This window comes from Pteropus medius, unplaced genomic scaffold (genome assembly GCF_902729225.1).
Source record: "Pteropus medius unplaced genomic scaffold, Ma_sr-lr_union100, whole genome shotgun sequence".
NCBI lineage: Eukaryota > Metazoa > Chordata > Mammalia > Chiroptera > Pteropodidae > Pteropus > Pteropus medius.
Genome location: NW_024353908.1, coordinates 4,791,508 through 4,814,224, shown reverse-complemented (window position 1 = coordinate 4,814,224; position 22,717 = coordinate 4,791,508). Strand labels below are relative to the sequence as shown.

The 22,717-nt window shown below is 37.7% G+C and overlaps 1 protein-coding gene across 9 annotated transcripts in view; it reads right to left on the bottom strand.

Moving 5' to 3' along the window:
* Positions 1 to 7,953: 7,953 nt before the first annotated feature.
* The window catches only part of FOXP1 (forkhead box P1), a 361,699-nt gene continuing 346,935 nt past the window's right edge, over positions 7,954 to 22,717 (bottom strand). For 7 of the 9 annotated variants that reach the window (XM_039851676.1, XM_039851680.1, XM_039851677.1 and 4 more), the window contains 4 exons: positions 20,323 to 20,444; positions 18,486 to 18,555; positions 13,732 to 13,898; positions 8,116 to 8,294 (listed from right to left, as the gene is read on the bottom strand). In XM_039851676.1, the coding sequence (XP_039707610.1) occupies positions 8,150 to 8,294; positions 13,732 to 13,898; positions 18,486 to 18,555; positions 20,323 to 20,444 (504 nt within the window). In that variant the 3' untranslated portion in view covers positions 8,116 to 8,149. Of the gene's footprint in view, positions 8,295 to 13,731; positions 13,899 to 18,485; positions 18,556 to 20,322; positions 20,445 to 22,717 lie in introns of all 9 variants that reach the window. The other 2 variants (XM_039851681.1, XM_039851679.1) reach the window with 1 other exon arrangement.

Here is a 22,717-nt window from a genome sequence, read left to right as displayed (position 1 = left end):
GCAGGAACTCACCACTTTTATGTGATAGCTTCTAAACCCTTCGACTTAGCTGAATACTTTTCAAAGTATTTTAATTTCTGGATCAGACACACAATGCTCCGACCTGCTTGGCAGATTTTTTCCCTATCCATGGAGTCCTAAAGTTGCAAGCTTGATTTGAAAATAAATTATTAGTAAACATTTGAAAGTGAGAAACAAATTACTCCCAGAACACTTAGCTCCTTCCTTCAAATACACACTTGAAAATTACTCTCTTCTATGAGAATGCTTGAATCTCTCCCTAAATCATAACATGGGTAAACTTACCGAAATATTTTTACAATTTTATTAGAGGTTTTAATTCACTGCTTTATCTATCTCTGTTAGACTGCAAAATAGCTTTAAATATTCAAGTGGTAATTAATGAATCTTTTATGTTGCAAATCAAACATTTTCATCTGTGTGCTGGTGGAGCAGCAGTGAGGAAGGATTTAAAGAATAATTGTTTCTCCCAACTCCACAGTGTTGACTAGCGTGTACCTTATGTCTCTGGAGTGGGTTTTGCATTTGTTGCCTGGTGGGGCTAATGCTCAGTGTGGACGATGTCTGCTGTCTTTCAGGAGGTCAGGGTTTTTTATGTGTTTCTTGCCAGAGACATTCCCAACTAGATGGAAAGTCTTTGAATGTGGAATTTTTGCTTGAGTGCAAAATAATAAAAAGCACGTGTATGTTAAAAAAGGATCAGCTTAATGGCAAACGAGCATTGGCCTACATTAATATTCTATTACAGTAAAAACTTCTATTTAATAAATTTTCTCCAGACTTTTTTCCCTCTAGAATCTAATGTATTTTTCTAAGTGGCATGCCAACCTAAAGAAAGTATATATGATACATTTGATTTATGTTAAGTCAATAACATGCAAAAGCTTTTAAAATTGTATTTTAAGTGTAGAAATATCAGCTCAAGGAAACATGTATGGTACCGTATATTGAGAATGGAGAAGTGTGAACTTTTCAGGGGCTCAAATGCCTAGTAAATATTATTCTACTTAGAAGATATTTTTAAAATGTGGTGCTTTGTCAAGTGGTAAGAAAGCAAGTCTGAAATCCTGCAATTTAGTTTAGGGCCGAAAATAAAGATGATATGAAAGACCATGTAACAGAGCAGTTTTCCTTTCCTCTTTTAATGAGAAATGAGCCAGCTCTTGAGAGCATTCACAAAATGACTAAAAAATCTTCATTGGAAGCCACCCTGTGTTCTTCTATGGCTCTAATTAATACTGGACTCGGTGACATTTATGTATCAGAGCAATAAGCTAAACAGGAAACAATTTATGTCACCTAAAGCTTTTTAACAAATCGATGCAGCTATTTGTAATTGCTTGTTTCACAAGATTAAAAGTGTTAAGGCCTGATCTTCGCTCATGGATTTGTGGTCAACCTGACCTGAGCTTCCGTTGCTTAAAAAGAAAAAAAAAGAAGGAAAAAAAAAGAGTTGGTGATCAGCACTGACTTCCATCAAGTAATCCATATTGCTAATATTTCTGGAATTTTAATGTAGTTACAATTTATAGCTGATCAAATGTGGTTACCTAAATTGCTGTTGCTAGTAGACAGTTTAACTGTCTTTATTAATTACAGTATAATTTAATGTTTGAGTACCGGCACTTGTGTTGGTCATTTTTACAGCTAGAGCAGTTATCTGCCTTATGACGAACCATTTTAGCATTTTCAATGGAAATTTGCTAATATGATGAGTGATAAAAATGTCACACGCTGGTAAATAATGATTATTGCTTTGGCTGAAATTAATTCTTGAAAGGCCGGTTACCTTCAAATTAACATTATAACTTGAAGCTTGTCTTTTTCCCCTCCCTATATTCTCTTTGGTATAAGCCAAAAAAAACCATCGATAATTCCAATATTATATTTTTTGGTATTAAGCATTGAATGCCATTTAACAGTGGAAAACGTTATATTTTTTTTAAATAAAACTTTAAAAATAAATAAAAGCTTATATTTAGTGATGGGTTTCTAATCCAAATATCATGCCAAGGTTAAACCAGTGTTTTTTGTACGTCATCTAATTTCCCTCCAACGTGAATTTTGTCTTAAACTTTTCATCAGTCAAGTCTTTAAATGAAGGTTTGAGACTCAACTTCACTTTGAGTAAAGAATACTTTTGACTCAACTACGATGATGAAAATAAATTGTTACTACCCTGTATATAAATGTGTAATATCAAAGAAGACAAAACCCACTAAGACTAATCATATTTTGTTATCTTTTGGGGAGAACGGGTAGGGTGTTACTACCAAGCATGTTTGTGTCAATGTGAAATCGGTCTTCTTAAGAGTTTAGGCTTTATGTAAAGGCCCCATTTAAAAGAAAAACCAGTATTTCAGTTTTGCTGCTTGTCTGAGTGACAAGCCTGAAATAAATATGTAAGAGGATGTCCCTGCTTCAGAACGGTTCCTGGAATACAATTAAAAATGTACTATGCATCAAACAGCAAAATCTTCACTAATGCATCATCATACCCGGTTTGGGTCCTTCAGCTTATTCAAATTATATATATAAATTTTACCAACTGTATATGCTGTAAGCACTATATGTTTGTCTGGCATTTTAAGGATTTTCAATTAACCCTAATATTATATTCTTAGTAGCTAAGTGAGAATTAAGGGTTCAAATGTTTTACTAATTATCAAATGTTTTACTATTTACTAGAGGGCTTCTAGACTGTAGCAAAACTTAATGAAAAGGGGACACTACTTTGCAGGTTAATAGCAAAACCTTGTATTAAAAAAATTTTTTTCTCCTAACACAGGCTTTTTAAAATAATACTTGGAGAGAACATTTACATGTACCTCAGCATCAGACAGTGTTTTGCCAAATAAGAACCGCAAGGTTAATTTCAAGTCCTCTCTTGGCTTGTGTTATGTGCTCTGAATTACATACTAATGGTTTTATGTTACTACGGTTTGGCCACTTAATGTTCTGCTTTCGATATACCAATTTAATTTTTACTGAAAAATGCCTAAATTCATTAATCCTTAGACTGTATACGATAGAATAATATTAGAGAAATAAATTTTATTAGAGGTATGTAATTTTGAAAAATCTCAAGATCAAGATGGTTTTTCTAGAATAGTTACTGGCTCTCTACTGTTTTCAGTGAATGCAGTTATCTAGCATACTTTTGATGGAATATTTTTATAAAATCATTTGTTCTAATCTAAGCATTTATCATTATATGCAAAAAGATTTCTTGATGAGAATATTATAGACGGTGCATGTTTTTGACATTAGCATTTTATTTGGATGACTAATCTTGCAGATGTGAAATTTTAATGAATTATTCATGAAATTGCTTTCCTCTGAAATTTTAGTTTGCTCTTAATGCTAGTTATTAAACATTTTGTTTTTCTCTATAAAATTTGATAAAGAAAAATAAGTGTGTGCTTCCTTGAGAGAAAAGGTAGCTTCTTTTGGTTTTTCCAATTCTCTAAGACTTTCACTTTGAAATCCTGAAGAGCTTTAGCCCTCCACGACGATGAAGGCTTTTAGTTAAGATTGATTTTAATTCAGTGTTGGAAGCAGCTGGTGATAAACCCAAGGCATATGCCTAACATACAGTATCAGCAGGTCAGAAGGGGAAAGAAACTTAGGCTGTGGCGACTTTTACTACCAGTGTGAACAACCAGCATTTTTATTGCATTTGAGAATGCTATAATGTCAGTAATTACTACTGACTACACAACATTTTTTTTTTTATTGTCTGTATCCACAGACATGGAATGATGGAATTACAGTTGATGTCAAGGAATGAGTTTCTTTTATGCCTTATCAAAACAAAACAAAACAAAAAAAAAAATTCTTGTTACTGGCAGCACATATCCACGAAGCACCATGCTCACAGTCCGGACTGTACCATCTTCATCAAGGCTTCTGGGTAGCAGAGATCGTGTGAACTACACTGGGCCCACAAAATGCCTTAGAATTATAAGTCTCATTCTCAGGATAAAAAAGTGAAACCAACTCTTAAAAACATCCAAAATATCAAGAGGGTATACCATTAACCAAAAGGTACCAAAAATATTCAAAATACATGTTCTTCTTTGTACCCTTGGAAACAGAGCTCAGCTGGAATGTGGAAAGGAGAGAAAATGTTTCTTTAAAACTTTTTTTTTTCATGATAAAATAGCTAGTGATTTACAAATTTTGGGTTAAGAATCCAAGGTGTTCTTTACCAGATCGGATGGAATGCTGGGAATAATGTTAGAGCTGTCCGAGGTGGCAGGGCTGGTGGTCACTCTTCATAGACATAAGCCTCGATATTTCATTTCACTGCTGGTTCAATGCAGGCAGCGTAACTTGTCTTAGAAGGACAGACTCTAGGGACAAATAGGATGGAGCCTCATTCCTGACAGTGCGTTTGCCCGATACAAGGGACTACCTCCCTAATGTACGCTTTTCTTTAAAAAAAAAAAACAAAAAAACAGGTAAATTGTGTTTACATCTTGGCACCTTGAAAAGTTTTTTTTTTTTTATACAAAAAGTTCAATAGCTTTGACACACCCCATTATTAATCACTACTTCACTGATAAACTTTGAAAGTGTGACCCTGGAATTTCATCATGCAAAAATTTACTGCAGCAGGAGAAAACATTTTTTAAAACATTTTTTTTTTCTCTTTTCAAATGTATGAACTTGTTTAAGATAGCCAGGAAGGCAGTGGTAGGATAAACACAATGAATAGGAATGTATCAAAAAACAGATTAACACACATGCGCACGCACTCACACAAAAAAACCTGTACACAATGCTCTGATCAATGAGAACAGGGAAAAGTCTGTCAACTATATTTACAATTTAAAAAAAAAAAAAAGGGAATTTCTCCCTCCCACATGTCAGGAAATGTCATCCAATATTCTTAAAGCAAGAATAACTAAATAAAATACATGTGCAGCATATTCTGCAATTCCATTACATACAGTAGTTTTTTTTTTCCAAAGCTATTTTTTTAAAGTATTGTTAATATAAAGCAGTTGCACAAAAAGCAAAGGTGTTTTGACAAACAGGTGTATGCATTTATTCCTTTTTAGGAACAATATCTAAAAAAAGAACCGCCCTCCACCCTCCCCCAAATAAGACAAAGATCCACACAGACACATCGGGATATATGTACAACATAATAAACCCCATCCTAAAGAAGTGACTGGAATACCCCCAAGGGATACAGAATCGGAATTGTAAAAATCATAGTGAAATCTGCTTGCTGTTAAGCCTGAGAATTTTTTCAATTGGTTCTTCTGCAAGGCTGTGATACCTGCAAAGATATGTAAAATCTAATTTTTCTTTTTCTTTTTGCTACAGTCTTTAGACTAAGCATGCAAGACATACGACTAAGTGCAACTGAGTGAAATGTATTTTTAAAAATTTTTAATCATTCCCTAAAGGTTTGAACTGAGGTATGCGTACTAACAGTTTCTCATGCTGTTATCTTTACTCATGTCTAGCTACACATGCTGAGAATGAACTAATCTACCAGATTTTTATCCTCTTTTGAATACCAAACTAACCAGCAATCACTCAGTTTAGAAGCACAGGGCCCCCTTCCCATGACCCTGTCTGGCTACTGCCTGCACATCATGAAGCTGCCTGGAAAAGTTAAAAAAAAAAGTCTTGAGTGACCACAGACTGCCCTTATACAGAAAGCAGAGTGAAGTTTCAAAAGTTAACTGCCATAGAAGTTTTTGTACCAAGCTTATGAGTGGATAGGAGTGTTACTTTTTTTTTTTTTTAAATGAAAACTGCTGACCAAAGCCTAATCAAAAAAAAAAAAAAGAAAAAGAAAAGAAAAAAAAACAAAACGAAACTGGAGAATATATGCCAAGATAAACCAAAATTAATTCAGTGATCATAGCATAGCCCTCAAACAAAAGTGGCATACAATCTTCCTTTTAAAAAAAAAAATGTATCCTAGAAATACTATTATGTGGTCTAGTTCCATTGCGGAAGCTTTTCTGTTCTCTCTGAATTTTATCTTAACTGTCTCATTTATTGGACACATCCTAATTTTCAAAGGCATACTTTTTTTTTTCTTTGAGATGGGATTCCCTTCCTTCGTCTGCTCCTTTAATACTGTGTCCTATTTTGATCTTTAGTAGCCCCCTAGTATCTCTCTACAAGAATGAGTTTTGGTCTCTGTAAAGATACAGAAGAAAAAAAACCAACTAAAAAAAAGTAACAACTTTGGTTCCATTAACTACTTGGTCTTCTAAATTTACTCTACGATGAAGGAGCAGTTCTCTTTCTCAGGTTAGCAATAGCCTGTATCTCATCAATTGCCTCTAACTTCTTTCGCCTCCTTTGATCAACAATAAGAGGATATTTGGCTTCATCAGATAAAGCATAACACAGAGAACATAATTTACCTTTGTGTAATATCTTTGGTAATTTTAGAAAAAAGGTACAAAGAATATAAATTAAGCTCCAAAAGGCTCTCTAAAAACAACAAAAGCTACGGTCCTAGATAAATAAATGACAGGAAAGTGGATGCAGAGTGGAAGTGTTCAGGGGTTCTAAGGACTGAGGTGGTACTGACAGATGACGGTCACGTCCTGCATGCCGAGTTCATTTTCCAAAGAGCCCAGGGCTGAGATGCGCCCCATCCACTTGATGTCTTCTACTGTTTTTAGTTTTTGATATCGGGTTGGTGTGGTAATATTGCATAACAAACTAAACTGCAGTAGCAAATTTGCACATTTGAAATGAACACTTTACCATTTGCTGAACTCAGTCTTCATTAACTCCCATAACAAGTTCGATCTGAAACCTAATTTGCATTCAAACAGATTAATGCCACCAAGCAGGCCTGAACTGATGTTTAAATTCAGCACCACCACCACGGCCACCACTTTCAGCAAAGTTCCTCGGGGAAGCCAGGTTTTTGGCCATTTTGCAAACAAAGCAACCCACCTTGGTGTTAACAACAGGGAGCCCCGTGGCTCTTTGCAACTTGGTTACACAAGAGAGAGCTTGCCACAGCCAGACTGTCCGTCTAACTATTTTGAGATTTTTCTTTGGGGGGCGGGGGGCGCGGGGAGCACTGCTGCCTATGTTTCCTTGTGCTGGCAAAACGCTGTGGCATTTATTAAGAACGAGGGTAGCTGCAAAAACAAAAACAAAAAAATCTGAAACAACCCCTTCCCACCTCCAATACTGCTTTGTGGAATGAATCTGCATTGTTCCTAGAGTGTCTTTTTTTTTTTCTTTTTTTTCTGTCATTCATTCTCTTTCTGGCAGGACTTCACATCTGTGTGAGAGGACCTTCATGTGTAGAGTGCAGCATTTGGGACCTTTTTGAAAAAGACCAAAACGGAATGTTCTCTGACTTTAGAGAAAACGTGGTGATGTCTGAAGGAAAATGGAATGAGTGACAGAAAACTACAAACAAGAAATGACATTCAGCTTTGTATAATAAAAACACCTATTAACATTCATCACAAGGTACAGAAAACTTTAAGCCTCCAAGAGGCCGTGGGCCCAAATGGAGGCCTGAGGTCAGAACTTAAAATGGTATAGTAGAAGCAAAAAAAAAGCAATACATTAAAAAGTTTGGGATAATTATTTTAACCCTCCCCCAATACACACACAAAGGCCTTCCCCATCCCAACTGGAAGCAAAAAAAAAAATGGAGTAAAGGCAGTGATAATCAACATGCAGTACTGTGCAAATAGGTCGTCCACTGGAATCCTTAAATTCCGGGCAGAGGCTTGGTCTGCAGCTTAGGTGCACATGCTCAGTTGGGTGTCCTCAGTGTCCAACGTTGGCAGGACTGCAGTTCAAAGTCTGCTGCTAAAAGTGAATCAGTTTAGCAAATTTACAACAGATGTTGACTGTTAAGAGAGGAAAATCCCCAGTACCAAACAAGTCCATCCAATGCACAGAGTACAAATTCCTTTTTTCAACAAAAAGTAGAAAAATCAAAAATACTCCCAAATGGGATTCTTGATGGCACTAAGAGTTAACACATTTCAGAGTTGTCAAAACGTAGTGAAACTCCTCCAGACTGTACAACAAATGGAGAACAATTTCACTGCTAACTTTTGACTTGTTTTGTTTTTTCCTAATCTTCATTCTTGGGGTCGGCCCACCCAGACGTTCACTCCATGTCCTCATTTACTGGTTCGTCTTCATAATCTCTGTCGTGGTCAAAATCTGGACTGTGGTTGGCTGTTGTCACTAAGGATAGAGGCCCTTCAGCTTCCTCTGGATCCAGGGGCTCTTCTTTGACATGTACAGGATGCCTGGAAAAACAAGAAAAGGTTCACTGAGGGAACTTCCCAACCCAAGGCAACATGGCTGTTTTGGCCAATATAAAGCCACACTCTAGGGCTGCACCGTCCAACAAAGTACAGCCACTACCTACATGTGGATATTTAAATTAAAATTAATTGAAACTGAATACAATTCAAAATTCAGTTTCTCAGCTGCACCAGCCACATTTCGAATGCTCAAGGGCCACATGTGGCTGGCTGATGGCTACCACACTGAACAGCACAGAGACAGAAATTTCTGTCATCACAGGAGGTTCTTTGGGACAGTTCTGCTCTAGAATGACTAACAGTTGGACAAAAGCGGGCCTCTCCTCCTCAGTGGTGTTTCTCACACTTCGGTATGCACTCAAATCGCCTCAGGATCTTGGTGAAATGCAGCATGTGTGACTCAGCAGGTCTGGGGTGAGGCCTGAGACCCTGCATCTCTAATAAGCTCCAAAGTGATGCTGCTGATCTGAGGACCACACTTCGAGTACCACAAAACAGACTCCGTCACGGCATCCTGGGTGAGTGAATACAAATCTTCAAGCAATTACGTGAAATAAGAATCTGTAAGACAACTGTGGTTTGTGGTGACCGTGCATGCTGGAGGCTGGGCTATTCATGCCTTGCTGTGTGTTCTGCTTTGCTAGTTAACATGCGGAACCTGTGAAAGAACTCTCCAGAGACCGACCTCAAGCGAGGTTCTATCATTAATCAACTTCAAGCAAACACAGCAAAGAGACACCATGATACATGCTTGAAACTCCAAATTAATGCATATTTTTACAAACTGTCAATAAGGCAAGAAAAGCCCTGCCAGGAAACACAAACGAAGAGGAAAAGGCACGCTCAACAAACAATATGATAAGAAAGCAGAGCCCCAATCAGAATAATAACGCTGTCAGCTGTAAACACGGCAGAACACGAGGCCCGGCTGGTAGCGGCCACCAAGACATGTGGCTGCGATGAGATCTGCCAACTTTCTCATTATGGACCAGCACAGGGTTCAGCAGAAGGGGGATGGCAGGGATCACACGAAACTATTCTGATAACAATTGAGAAATGTTGTTCGTAAATCATATTTTACAACCAATCCTTTGCAAATACAAATTACTTTCTGTTGCAGGGCTTTTGATATGTAAAAGAACCATTCAAGTTAAACCGGTCCCATCCCTGGGACAGGCAACAGAGGGGAGGATTTTTTAATTGACATTATCAGTATTAGTAATAAGAGGCGGTACTGAGGATGGCTGGCTTCCTAAATAATTGATGTTGTATGCAAACCCCAAAGGCCACTTGAACCATTTAAAAACAAACAGGACTGCTTGGACTGCCCTTGACGAAGTGAACCTTGAGAAAACCAATTGACTCTAAAATTAGCACAGCCTAGAGAGTGTTTGGGGGTAGATGTCAGGATAAATAGCTTTTAAAAAATCATGCCCATATTCTTAAAAACAATTTGCAAAACAAAATATATCAAAGTTGTATAACGACATATTTTATGAGTTGTGTTCCATCTATTTTTAGTTTTTTAATGGTCCTATTTATCGGTGTTTCTACAGAAAGACCCAGGACTGGCTACGCGATTTGTGGGGCAGAATGCAAGGTAAAAATGTGGTTCAAAATTTGGTAAGATTTCAAGAGGAAAACAGCAGAGCATTAAAACTTCTAAGCATAGGATCCTGTGTGACTGCATACATCATACGCCTGTGAAGTCAGCACTGGTAGGATCTCCTATATTCTTTTGGGAAGTAGGTATATGGATAGTTATTCCTTTAAAAAAATTACCCATTAACCCTAATTAAGGAAGTGTTTTGTATTTGCCTAGCTTCTCCATTTTGCATCACATTTTTATGGACTGTAAACACAGGAGAAATACAATTGTTTATTTTGCTAGCTTTCCAATTATAATTTTTATGGCTATGTGAGATACCAATGTGCTGACAGGTTAGTAGCTTAATATTTGGGTGTTTTGTGATTGTCTTTCCTTTCCCCACCTCTTTTGCTCTTTGTATAATACAGTGACGACTTTTATCCATTAATCTTTCTACTTTTGTTGATTTCCCTCTTTAGGATAATTTTCTAAGAATGAAATTGTTAGAGCAAAGGCCAGAACATCTTTATGGTTCTTATGATTTATTATGGTATTAATTTCCGAAGGGGCTATATCAATTTAGACGCAACCTCATCAGCATCAAGCATTACTTATTAAAAATATTTTGTTGCTTAGAAAGGTATAAGGTGAGCTCAAGTTACCTTTAATTGTGTTTCTTAAATTACTGACAACAGTGCACATTAATTCATGTTTCCTATTTTCACTGAGAATTATTCCTCTTCTCCACTGAGCACAGAGTTGTAGTGATGCTAATTGGATAGAAATGTCTGTTTTACTTAGCCATGTATTAAGGTTCAAATGTAGTTTCCTTGATCGACATTTTCCTAGTTTCATTTTTTTAAACTATCAGATTTAGTAATCTTTTCAGGTATATAAACCTGAATCTGATGATGAGATGACATAAGGCTACGGGCAGGAAGGGGTGGAAGGACCTAGAGGAAATCAAACAGTCTTAATGAAGTTCTTGCGTTACAATTTTAGACTTTGACAAATGTTTTGCTAGGCAAAATTAAATAAATGAATAAACAACAAACAAGTAAAAATCCGGTACACATAAGCCTCCCCGCAAACACAGTTCATATTAGAGAATATTTTATTTCCCCCCCAAATTTGCAGCCAAACTTCAATTCCGAAAACACAGGTTCTGACCCTATCATGCCTGCTGGCTCAATCCCAGTGCCAAATGCAGAGTGGGTCCCCAACAAATGTTAACTGACGAGATCTACTGTATGACACCCAGAAATGAAATCTAGCTTCACGACATTTCTTGATACAGCAGATCCCCGAGTGGCAAATGCAGTAACACAGGCATGCAGTGCTTCAGAAAATAAAAGAGAGTAGACTTCTGCACGAGACACGTTTCAGGTAAGCTGCAAACTATTTAGATACTATGCTTCACATATACCGATGTGTCTCTTAGAAACTGGAGCTGCAAGAGGCAACTAACTGTTCTGCAGTGAAACCCCCGACACCCACCCTACCACCTTTCTCTCCAATCCCTGCTTCCCAAAGGGCTACTACCAATGAATAACTGCAAAACCACACATTTCCATTCTTACATCTGAGTAACTCCTTTGTTTAGCCACTCTGGGAAACGAGACTGTTTTTAACTAAAGCTGACTGGTGTTTAAAGGCATTGTGTTCTGGGGGTGTGTGCGCAGCTTGGAGTATTTTGCTTTGTAGCTCCGTTAGCTCCTATCAAGATAAAAGTATAATGCCCCAAAGCCATAATTATGTGACTACTTTCTAGGGTTTCAAAAGAGAAACAAAGTGTAATGGTATTTGAGTGTCACAGAAACGGTAAGGAAGAAGAGTTCCCCGTTTCAACACTAGATATTAGCTGGGCTGCAGTACTAACAAGGTCCTTTAAAGCCTTGTTGCAAAGTTTACAGCATGATTTATTCCAATAGACTGGAACAGTTAAGAAACAATTTGCATCGAAGCGGGGTAATGCACATTGGCCAAGAATGAAAACTATGTCATTATAGAATCCGCTTAATGGAAATACGAGGTCAAAAAGAGTAACAGCCTAAGACACTGATAGCAGGCATACGCTGCTGACATATGATCAAATTTAGCAAACAGTGTAAACACCTGTGAGATTCGAGCAACACACTATTGCATTGACGCCTTTGTATACAGCTTCTTTTTAAAAAAGCAATTGTAACCTTCATTCATTAGAAATTATTCTGACTGCTATTAAATAAGGTTTCTGGTAATACTGGGGTTAATTCAAAGTTGTTAAACAAATTAACTTTCCAGTGACTATCCTGTACAGCAAAATCAACATCACTCTGAACTGTTGTCTGAGGTTTTTTTATCCAAATATCTTTCTTCTTTTTTAGTGATCCTTTATACTAAATAATGGGAATAAACATCGACGAAACCTTGGAGTTCACATAGATTATGAGAAACGGTATCTCTTTCATTCAATAACTTCAGATATTTTTGCTTTAATGAGTATTTCTTGAAGTAGCTTATAAAGCAATTTACTTTTGCTCCGAACCTCCTTAATATCTGAGTAAATACTCCTGTCATGACAATGATTTAAAGATGAATGCGAGGGTGATAACAATAAAGTCAGAAACACCAGGCTGCTTTAGAAAGCATGATATATAGGGGTCTCTCTTAAAATAATGTGGAGTACATGCTAAGAGACTATTCATATAAATTAAAAGTCATTATTCCTGTCTTTAAAGGTCCTTTTTCAAAGCACTAGGGCATAAATTCAAATTCTAAATAATCAAATTTCAGATGCTCCCAAACCCACGAATTATCCTGGCAGATAGCATCTTTTTCTTTGTCATTAGATGCCAATTCATTCTGTTCCTAATTGATACAGGTTACTTTTTCCATTCCTAATGCTCGAATTATCTTAAAAGATGTTGGTCAGTAATTCAGAAAGATTGTATAGACAAGCAGCCTATTCTAGGTGCTGACAGTATGCAACACTGAACTGGTTTACTTCTTTAAAGTGGCCAATAGTTTTGTAGACACTTTCGAAAAGTGCGAGACGGGTCATTCTATAGCACCCTCCACCAATCCAATTATGTTGGGATAATGTGGTTTCTTTTCTCTTTTGACCTTTTCCTGGGAGAGAGGAGTTGTTCCAGTCCCACCTGTTTCCCCAATCGGCCACCCACAGGGGACTGCAGCCTTTCCTGTGGTTTGCCTGGTCCTGGGGCCGTTCACATTCAGCATGGACAACCATCGCCTTCACTTCATTCAGTTATGTGTGTGCTCATTATACAGCCGTCTGCTGCTAGAATGCTCTTATTAATTTTCCTTTTGATATTTTAAGAGCAATCTATAAATCATGCCGCCTTTCATTTGTGCCATCATTAATGCTTGGTAATAACGCTACGGCACTGTGTTCATGGTTAAGCTTATCACACAAGCAGGTAAACAAGTATCCTATTTTTCCCTGCTGGTTCAGCATGCTCTTGAGTTGAACAAACCACAAACTTTTACACAGCAATGCATATTAATTTCGGGAGGAGAAGGTAAAGTGGCTAAAAAATGGCTCGAGATGCCAAGCAGAGTGTAGAAACACAAACGCGTGACCTGTTTGATTGCTGTGCGCACTTGTGGGGCCGCATGAAACCGACTGCTTTTATGGGAAAGTTAGTAAATGGTCCTTTTATGTGCTAAATGAGCTAAACATTTCCAGAAGTATAAACTTCTACCTGGGTTCTAGGAAATCAGAAGTTAAAGAAAAGGTTTAAAAGTGGCCACAGAAGGGCTTGTGTGGACATAAAACAGGGAGACCAGGATCTGAAAGCAAAGACCTTCTGGGTGGACAGTACTCACACGGCTTGCATAGGGGATCTGCCTGGACTGCTGTCGCTCTCGTTGCTGTTGGTATGCTCCATGGCCCCGTTCAGCTCTTCCCGTATCGCACTGGCTAAATTGCCCAGAGTGGGATTTCCCATGGAAGCGGTAGTGTATAGAGGTATGCTGTTCTCAGCCATCGAAGCCTGCATCAATCAAAACAACATTTGTGAGGATGAAGGGTACACAGAGAGAGAGAGAGAAGCTATTAATTATGGGTGTATTCAATGATCTTCAGCTTAAGTTCATTGTAGCGTGGTTGGCGAATACAAGTTTCTAATAGAGTTAGAAGAATTTCGTGTTAAAAATAAGACTCTTGACACGTATCTCAAGCATGGTTTCAAAGAGCTAGCTTGGGGAGACCAAAGCACCTGTGGGGAGGGGGGGACTCAATTTAGCACTGCTGGGTAGAGTCACATGGTTTAGACAAGGTGATCTAATATGAGGTTTATGTCTGATGCCTTTTTTCAAGAGCAACTGAATATTTCCAGATCACAGGGAAATATAATGGAATTTTCATTTCTTTATCCACTTTGATGACTCTGGTATTGGATATTAAAGATTTGATCAGATTATTCTGGCTGCACAGCTCAAACTTATGAGAACTTCCATAAACATTTACTTCTTAGATCCTATAGAAAAGGGAGAGATTATAGAATTGGAATCAATTTTTATCTCCCCCCACCATTTCCGTTTTAATGATTTTTGAATCTGTTTAGTGTGGTCTTGAGATAACTCACTGAAGGTAACACTACGCAGTCTTTCAGACTCAGACCAGATCAATCACCCGGAATTTTAGGACAGAGAAAGAAAAAAAAAGTCTCTGCCAAAAGGAAGCGCTAAATCACATTTTTTGGGGGGTTCTTAAGTACATTCATATTGAAGGTGACAAAGTCAGTCCAAATGAGTGTCAGCAAAAATGTGGAAATGGAAAAAAAGATCCTGAACTCCAGAGTGGGGTACTGTTCACTTCCTATCTTACTGCATTTGAATAAAATGACCACCCAGTCTGAAATTCAGACAACAGTCAAATATATCATTTGGGTAGTGATTATGACCCAGTGACTTTTCATTTTATTAAAGAGGACAGACTTTCAAAAACTGGCAGCTGTATGTAATTAGACCAAGATTTATCAAAACTGTCCTCTTGCAAGAAACACTATGCCTGGTTTTCCATCCTAATCAGGAGAAAGTACAACCACAAGACAATCTGGCATGATGACTTCAATTGGCCAGTCATACGGAGTCCAAACTATTCCAGAAATCCTGGCTCTAAGGGGAAAGTAAGAGCCAAAAATGAAGAAAGAATGGGTGTAAAACTAGGCTGCAGGGAATCTGCCCATTATGATCACTGCACAAACTCTAAAGCCAGAAATGCCTTCTAGATTCAGGGCCCATGTTAGAAGAACCATACACACCTAATCCAGTTTTGGCTAATATACTATTTCCAAATGTGGTAAACTTATTTTGATGAACAGCAAATTTGAACATTCTTCACTTTCCTACGGTTTGTCAAATAATCTGAATCTAGTACTTTTTTCGACAGATCTCTTGTAATTGCAATAATTCATTTTTTTTTTTTTTTGGGCAGAGCAAAAAGAACAATTGCCAGAATTTTTTCTTTTTTTTTGCAAACTGCGGCTGAATAAGCATCTTAACTGCATTCATTTGAAGCAACAGAGTGGTCATGCCTCTCTTGGTAATGAAAATTCTGCTTGGACTACCATGAGAGTCTCTTTTCATTGGAAATACCACAATCTCAGCTCTCAATAGAACATTTCACTATTATACAGTCAGAATGTGCCAAAAGTGAGGCCATCTCTAGCTTGGTATTTTCGCAGCTTCTCAAGTCAAAAAAACTGAGAAGTAAAGATAAAAATGAAATGTTTATGGGAATGTACTCTTTGGGATGAGTTGGTCACTCAATGGACAGGGCAACCTTCTTGCGACGATTTGTTCTCTTTGGCTCTCAAAGTGTTCTACGTCAAGGCCACAGTGGTAAAAGGCATCCAAAAGGCAAACACTTATACTGATGCCTTGGTTCTCAAACAAGAAAGATGTAAGTGAAGAAAAGCAGCCTTGTCCCTGTAAAAAATTATGTAAAAAATGATCAATGGGCTGCAATGAGAACCTGGTGCCTGATATACAATAGGGCCTCTGGGTCAGTGATCAGAGTAACTCGCCTAAGGTTAGAAAAAATTTGAGTCAGTGATCAGAGTAACTCGCCTAAGGTTAGAAAAAATTTTGCCAACTGCTTATGCCTAAACAAGTGGTTCTTTTTCATAGTTGATGTCCACTTAAGGAGCAGGTGGGTTACAACTGTTATAATGGACTTAATTATATAAATGGTCCTGTGCACGATATGAGGTTTCATATCAAACTGGCACCTTTGCTAAAAAAAATGAAAGTGCTTAAGTAGTGGTGCAAAAGTCCATAAGTACTATTACTCTGAACGTTAACCAATCTGAGATCCTTGGGGGAAAGGCAGTCTATAAATATGAAGCCTTACGGTTACCCTTAGTTACTTCACTTTTCAAAGCATAATGCAATCTGTCCCAAGTCCAATGTTTTATTTCTGTAGTAGATTCTGCTGTCCTATTTTATATATTGTATAGCATGCATTATGTTGCTCTAGTAATCTTTTAAAGATGTTGTTCCACTATTATTTTTACTTGTCTTGAAAAATGGAAATGGGCAATAATGGAAAAGAAGGCCTGCTGGTAGAATCTTTATTTAATTTGCACAGCAGGAAGTTATCTTATGAGACTGTCTGACCATGGATACAAACTCAGAGGAGAGGGAAAAGATCCACTCCTCAAATCATAAATTTCTATCAATTTTATTCACTTCACTTTATTATGAACATAAAGTGTTCTTGGAAAACTATAGGATAATTTTGGGCTATCACTGAAAATAAGAAAGGGTGCAGAAGACACAAAAAACAAATGTTTTAGAGATGAAACATGAACAGTCCTGTAATGATAAAGCATACTAATTGAAATTAGTCACACGGTTAAGAGAATCCAGAGGATGGAGGATCACTGCTGTTTTTTTTTTCCTTTCCATAGTAGATAACAAAATGTGCTTGTAATCTTAATGCTACTCCAGATAGAGCAGAGCAGCCTTTAAATTCACACTTCACAAGACTCCAGGGAAAATAAGTTACTAATGAATGGTATTTACAGTGGCGGCATCTAAGCGTGCTTTCATTTGCTTTTCTAAAGTTACTGTGTAAACTACAAGTAATTAAAAGAAAGGCAGAAAGTGGTTCCTCCTATTAAATTTGGTTCAGGCTAAAAATAAATAAATATAATTACTGAAAAGCTAAGTGCCATGAATTTCTCTCTGCACTGAAACTGTGTAAAAGGCTTATCATCCATTCTTGGGAGCCTGAAGCCTCTGCTGAGAGATCTGGGAAAATAATTTTGTAGGCTGCAGAGTAGGTGCTCAATAAATACTTGTTTAATGAGTAGCGAGAGCCAGGGTTCCCATCGTTATCTCCTCTTTACCCCACTCTGTTCCCATAATGCCCAGTGTTTCAACAACCATTCTTTCATTATCATCCCTTAAGGAGCCTCCTTTTAGAATTTTGCCTCTCTATTCGTGCCTGCTGCCCCTCACGGAATTTTACTACCTGTTTATGAACTATGGCCTTTTGGAGGGGCATAAGACACTGTAATAGCTAAGTACCAACTCCGGGGTTGATTTAGCCTCCGTCAAGAATGCATGCTGTAAAGGTCTGCAATGGTATTAGATTATATACGTCAGTTCTAGCTACAGAATATGTCATTTAAAAGTTATAAAGATTCCCTTAGCCTGTGTTCCAGAATAATCTAGATAGGGTCAAAACCAAATTGGATCACTGGCCACAAGGACACTGCCTACCTGTGAACTCTTGAGGGGAGGCTTGAGTACTACTGAGGTGCTTTAATAAAGTGGTACTGCAGTCTTCTTGTTGACTTAGGAGATGACTTTACTGTTTGGTAACTGAGGAATGCAATAAATAAAAGGCTTGCTAGATGAATTACCAGGCTAGGCTAGTAATTCATATTTGGGTGGTAATCTCACTCCTGCTCAGTACCGGTGTCTTCATCCCCCAGTAACGCTGGTTACGTAACCAGTGCTTAATTTGTCAGAAGGAAACAAACATTCTATCTGCTTATTATATAATCTTGAGCAATCTGCTGGAAACCTAAAGAGTTTTCTTAAAACAGCTCTATCATTTAAACAAAAATAGTTTACTATGACAAAGTGAACCAAACCCGATCCCACCTCCCCCAACCCTGACAAAGGGAAAGATGCTAAAATAGACTTTAAAAGAAGAAGAAATAAAAAGCCCTGCTTTCTCTTTAAACCCGTGAACAATAGAAGGTCATGTGATACAGTGGCCTATCATCCAGCACATTAATAGCTGTGCTAGAGTAATTACACTTGTGGTATTTTTGCCTCAAGTGAAATTCTGAAATAAGAGGATGGAAATTATGATACTGCTGATAAATATTAATAAGTGAACTTTTAATTTTTTTGCCACAATATTCAAAATGCTAAGCATCCTGCTAATGCTGAAGCAGCCGATGTGTTTGCCTCCAGGGAGGACGATGCTTTGTGCACTTAAGAAAAAAGTTTAACGGAATTAAAATTTAATATCTAATTAGAGTGAGGCTAATATATTTTGAAATGAGTGGGGGAGACATGTGCCTCTGCTGCATATTCGGGATGGCCATTAATCTTACCTGTAAAGCGGCATTGAGAGGTGTGCAGTAGGCGTGGCTGCTCTGCATGTTTTTAATAAGGGAAGGGTTACTGCATAAGAAAAAGAGAAAAACCCAAAGTTAAATGCAATCAACCCCTGAGTTCCTAGCTAAATTTTGTTTTAAGCTTACTGGTATCCTTCCAAATCAGAAATTTCCCCCACTAACAAAACCAAAAATAAAGTCAGGTTTTCTCTGTATCCCCTGGCTTTATCGGGCTGGTCTGTCTGAATTGTTCTAGGCATGTAGACTTTGCTCTTCAAGGAAACTGAGTCTAAAATTCTGGCTTAAGTAATAACGGACTTGGGCACTACCTCCATTGATGAATTTTCATATCTCAAAGTACTGAACTCTCTGCCAAGTTTTAATAGCTGCCCTGACTCCAACAGGAAGGCAGAAGAAGCTCTGGGCCAGGGTAAGTCAATGAGCTGACCGCAGGACTTTGTGGGAGTGAGCTAGAGGAATCCTGGCTCTTAAGCCTCTCCACGACTTGAACTCTAGAGTGACAGCTCGAGAAGTGGCACAGTGGCTCTTAAGGTGGCTCTCCCAGGCATGTTTACTGCCGAAAGAAGACGGAGAGAAGGGTATGCCAGAAGAGAGCTGTTCCTAAGTAAGGCGGGAGGTTGGGGTGAAGTGTTTCTCACACAGCCGAATTCCGGAAGGTATGAGAATATCTGACGCTGTGTCCATTAACTGAAGGCAAGATACTGTTTTAAGAAAATCTCTAACCTAGTAAGAATAAAGATTCTGATCACTGAGGCGATACTGAGGTAAAGAAGTGGCTTCCAGTAGGAAATCACCTACATTTATCAGTGGCCTTTAAAGGAAGTATAGGTGCTGTTCTCAGTTTCTTTCCTAAGCTTGGAGCATTTTAATCATCCATTTCACTAAATTTATACTATTACATTGACTAAGCAAAGGATTAGAAGAAATTTACCCCATTAAATACACATTTTAACTCTAAATAAAAGCTTCCTTTTCACTTGAAGGAATTATGAATCACACCAAAGTATTTAGTTACAGGGTCCCTGTAAGCTGCTGAATCAAAAGATAACCAGTATTTGCAATAAAGATGTCAAAAAAGCATTATTCAAGGCACTGGTGTTCCAAAGAGAAACGAGAGAAATACATATACAAATCACACAATTTAGTTCTGTTGCACAAAGCTGTGTGGCACTGCTACTCGGTGAAATGCAAAACTACATGGGATGAGTCAACCATGCAAAGCCAAAGCAACAGCAGAAAAAAAAAACAAAAGCAAGTAAAGGCTCTTACTGTGCGACAAGCTCGTCAAAGTTTTCATCGGGGCAGTATTTGCGAGGACGGCCTCGTTGAATATGGCGGCCACGTTTAAACTCTTCATCATCAACTGTCCAAAAGGACCCAAACTCATCCTCTACTCTGATAAAGCACTTATGCAGTGAGAGGTTGGTGCGAATGGCACCCTGGGATAGGAGCAGCAGCAAAGGAGATGAAGTGGCAACAAAAGGAGACGGGGTTGGGGGCAGAACAGACATCCAATACAGGGAACAGGAAAAAGAAAATAAAATGCAATAAGCATAAGCAAATGGTTTGTGAGGGTTAATATGCATTGCCACCTAAAAGCTACTAGCATGTGATGCAACAAAGACCGGCAAGCAGGGCGGGGGACTGGTGGGTATACAAAACAGGAGGGATGAAATGCTTTTTTGCTTCCCTTAACTGAGACAACGTGAAACCAGTTCTTTGGTCTAACACCATCTAGCAGCCAAAAGCCTCTACGTTATACTTGTTAGCACAATCCAAGCTAGGCTGAGAAGTTCAAACATGGTGGACGTACCCACTGATCTTTTGTGGCCTTCGTTTTTGGAATTCTACTTCATCCACTGTCCATACTGCCCCTTTAACGTTTTCTACTCGCACAAAACACTTGTGAAGACTAAGATTATGACGCACTGCATTCTGCAGCAAGTATAAAAGAGAGAACATTTACATTTTCTATAAGAAAAAACTCCAAAAACAGCAGTAAATTCAGCCTAACAGTCCACATTTGTAAAACCATCCCCAAGAGCTGTAGCTACCACCCCCGTGGATAACCATCTTGTGGTCAAGGGTGTCTTTTCCAAAAGCAATGATAAAAAAACCAAAATCATAAATTAATTGTACTTTGGCATTTTAGTCTAGTCTCTGGTCATAATAACCAGAAGAAAAATGCTTTATTATGCATAGAAGCCCAAAATAGGTTTTGCAGTAAAAATCTGAAAATATTATAATATGACTTCAAAATAAGGAAATATGTACAGCATAAAACTGTCCGTTCTAAACCCACTTATCTCCCATAAAAGGCTAGTTTGTTTCTATTTTTCAAACCATGAAAGACTCAGTTAATATCATTCAATACATTTTGTTCTTGTTCTTTAAAGTTTTGGCTTTAAAACCTTCTATGAGTATTCTCAGATATATTAAAAAGAAATGTGAATTGAATTTTACCATTGAGAGTATCACCTCCTGGAGCTGACAGAAACAGGGGGTGAAATGACCCCCAATGGAGCTGTATCCCTCATCAAGCTATGTCTTACCTTCTAGAATATATATAGAAATTGGCCTTTACTGTGGGCAAGTACTTTAATTAACTGAGAAAATGCCAAAGGAACACATGAGTAGAACTCTCAATGGCAAAATGATGATATTCCTGCATTGATGGTTTCTACAGACACATGTTTCTTTCTTATAGTTAAAAGTCATTTCTGTTCATTCATTCCTAAGTGGAGACCCTTGACATCTATAATCTATCAGAAAAGACGGTCTCAACTCAGGGGTGAGGAGCTTTTAACATCCCATCTCTCCTTTGAGTTTCAAGAAAATCCACAACCTTTACTGGGTAAAGTAACAAGCTTGGCTTCATTTCTTTAGTCCTCCTGGTTGAACTTATTGACCTAGACTCAAAATTAGACATGAGGATATTACAAAGAGACCCGTGTCATTTACTTAAAACTTTCTTCTTATAGGGAGTATGTAAGTGACAACTGAGGCATGAGAAGCTCATGAATTCATCATACCTCCTGCACTTCGTAAGGCCTTCGCTCAATTCCGATGATGCTGCTATTGCTGAAACATTTTGCACCCCTCCCCTTCTACTACCTGCAATATTTGCTCTTTAAATTATCTCTCAAAATGGCAAATCTTAATACTTTGCGAGATGTTTCAATTTTTGGATAATTACCACTGGTGACTCTGTGAGGAGTCAAGCCAGATGATGATGATTTTTTCTTTTCCGATATGGAATGTTTAGAAGATAACGAAACACGCTTTATTACATGGCCTGAGGAGCTTGCTCATAAGGAGAAAGCACAGGGCAAATTCTCGAGGAGCTTTTGAGCAACGTCAGCATAACTAGGGTACATTCAAGACACTCATGTGACTGTGAAAGGACATTCCTGATTCAAACAGGTTGGATAGGTTTGCATCAAAACAAAACAAAAATCTCTGTAACATGTTTGGCATGTTATCATTATACTTGGTAAGATAAATTTTTATACTGCACGAAGGCAAAGTATAAGGATACTTCTACTGTAATTTCCTAGAACGACACTGAGGAGGTTGAAATAAATAAACAAACCGAAATTTCCTTTAAAAAAAAATCCAGACAGAGCCTGTATACATACAGGAACCATAACTGGGAAAGAAATCAATATTTGTCCTCATCCTAATCATTGTCTGATGTTTTAAAATAAGTATCAAAATGTACAAAACTGAAAATATCTAAAGAAATCATGTCTCAAAAAAAGATTGCTTTAGAGCTGTCTGAACTGTACGGCCATGTAGGTAAAGTCAAACTTAAGTTTTGTTTTCAAAGTAGTTGCACATCTAAGCAAAAGCAACCAGAAATCAAGAGTTTCCCCAAAAGATAAGTAAGATCTTTTCAGTTATCACCTTAACTGGGCATTTCATCTTTTGTCTAAGATCACAATACAAATAAGGACATGTAGAGAAAATTATATGTTATTTATGAGTCATTAAGTACTTCACCTAGGATTGTTTATATTAAGGGCACTTTTTCCTGCAGTTTGCAAAAACGAAAAAGATAAATCTAAAGATCTGAGCTTAACTATCATATTCACAATGGTATGTATTTTAAAATATGGTCATTTGCTATTTATAAAAGGTAATTTGAGGAAGAAAATGGCTGCTTCATGCTTATACTTCCTAAATTGTGAAAAGCATTTGTAGCTAAA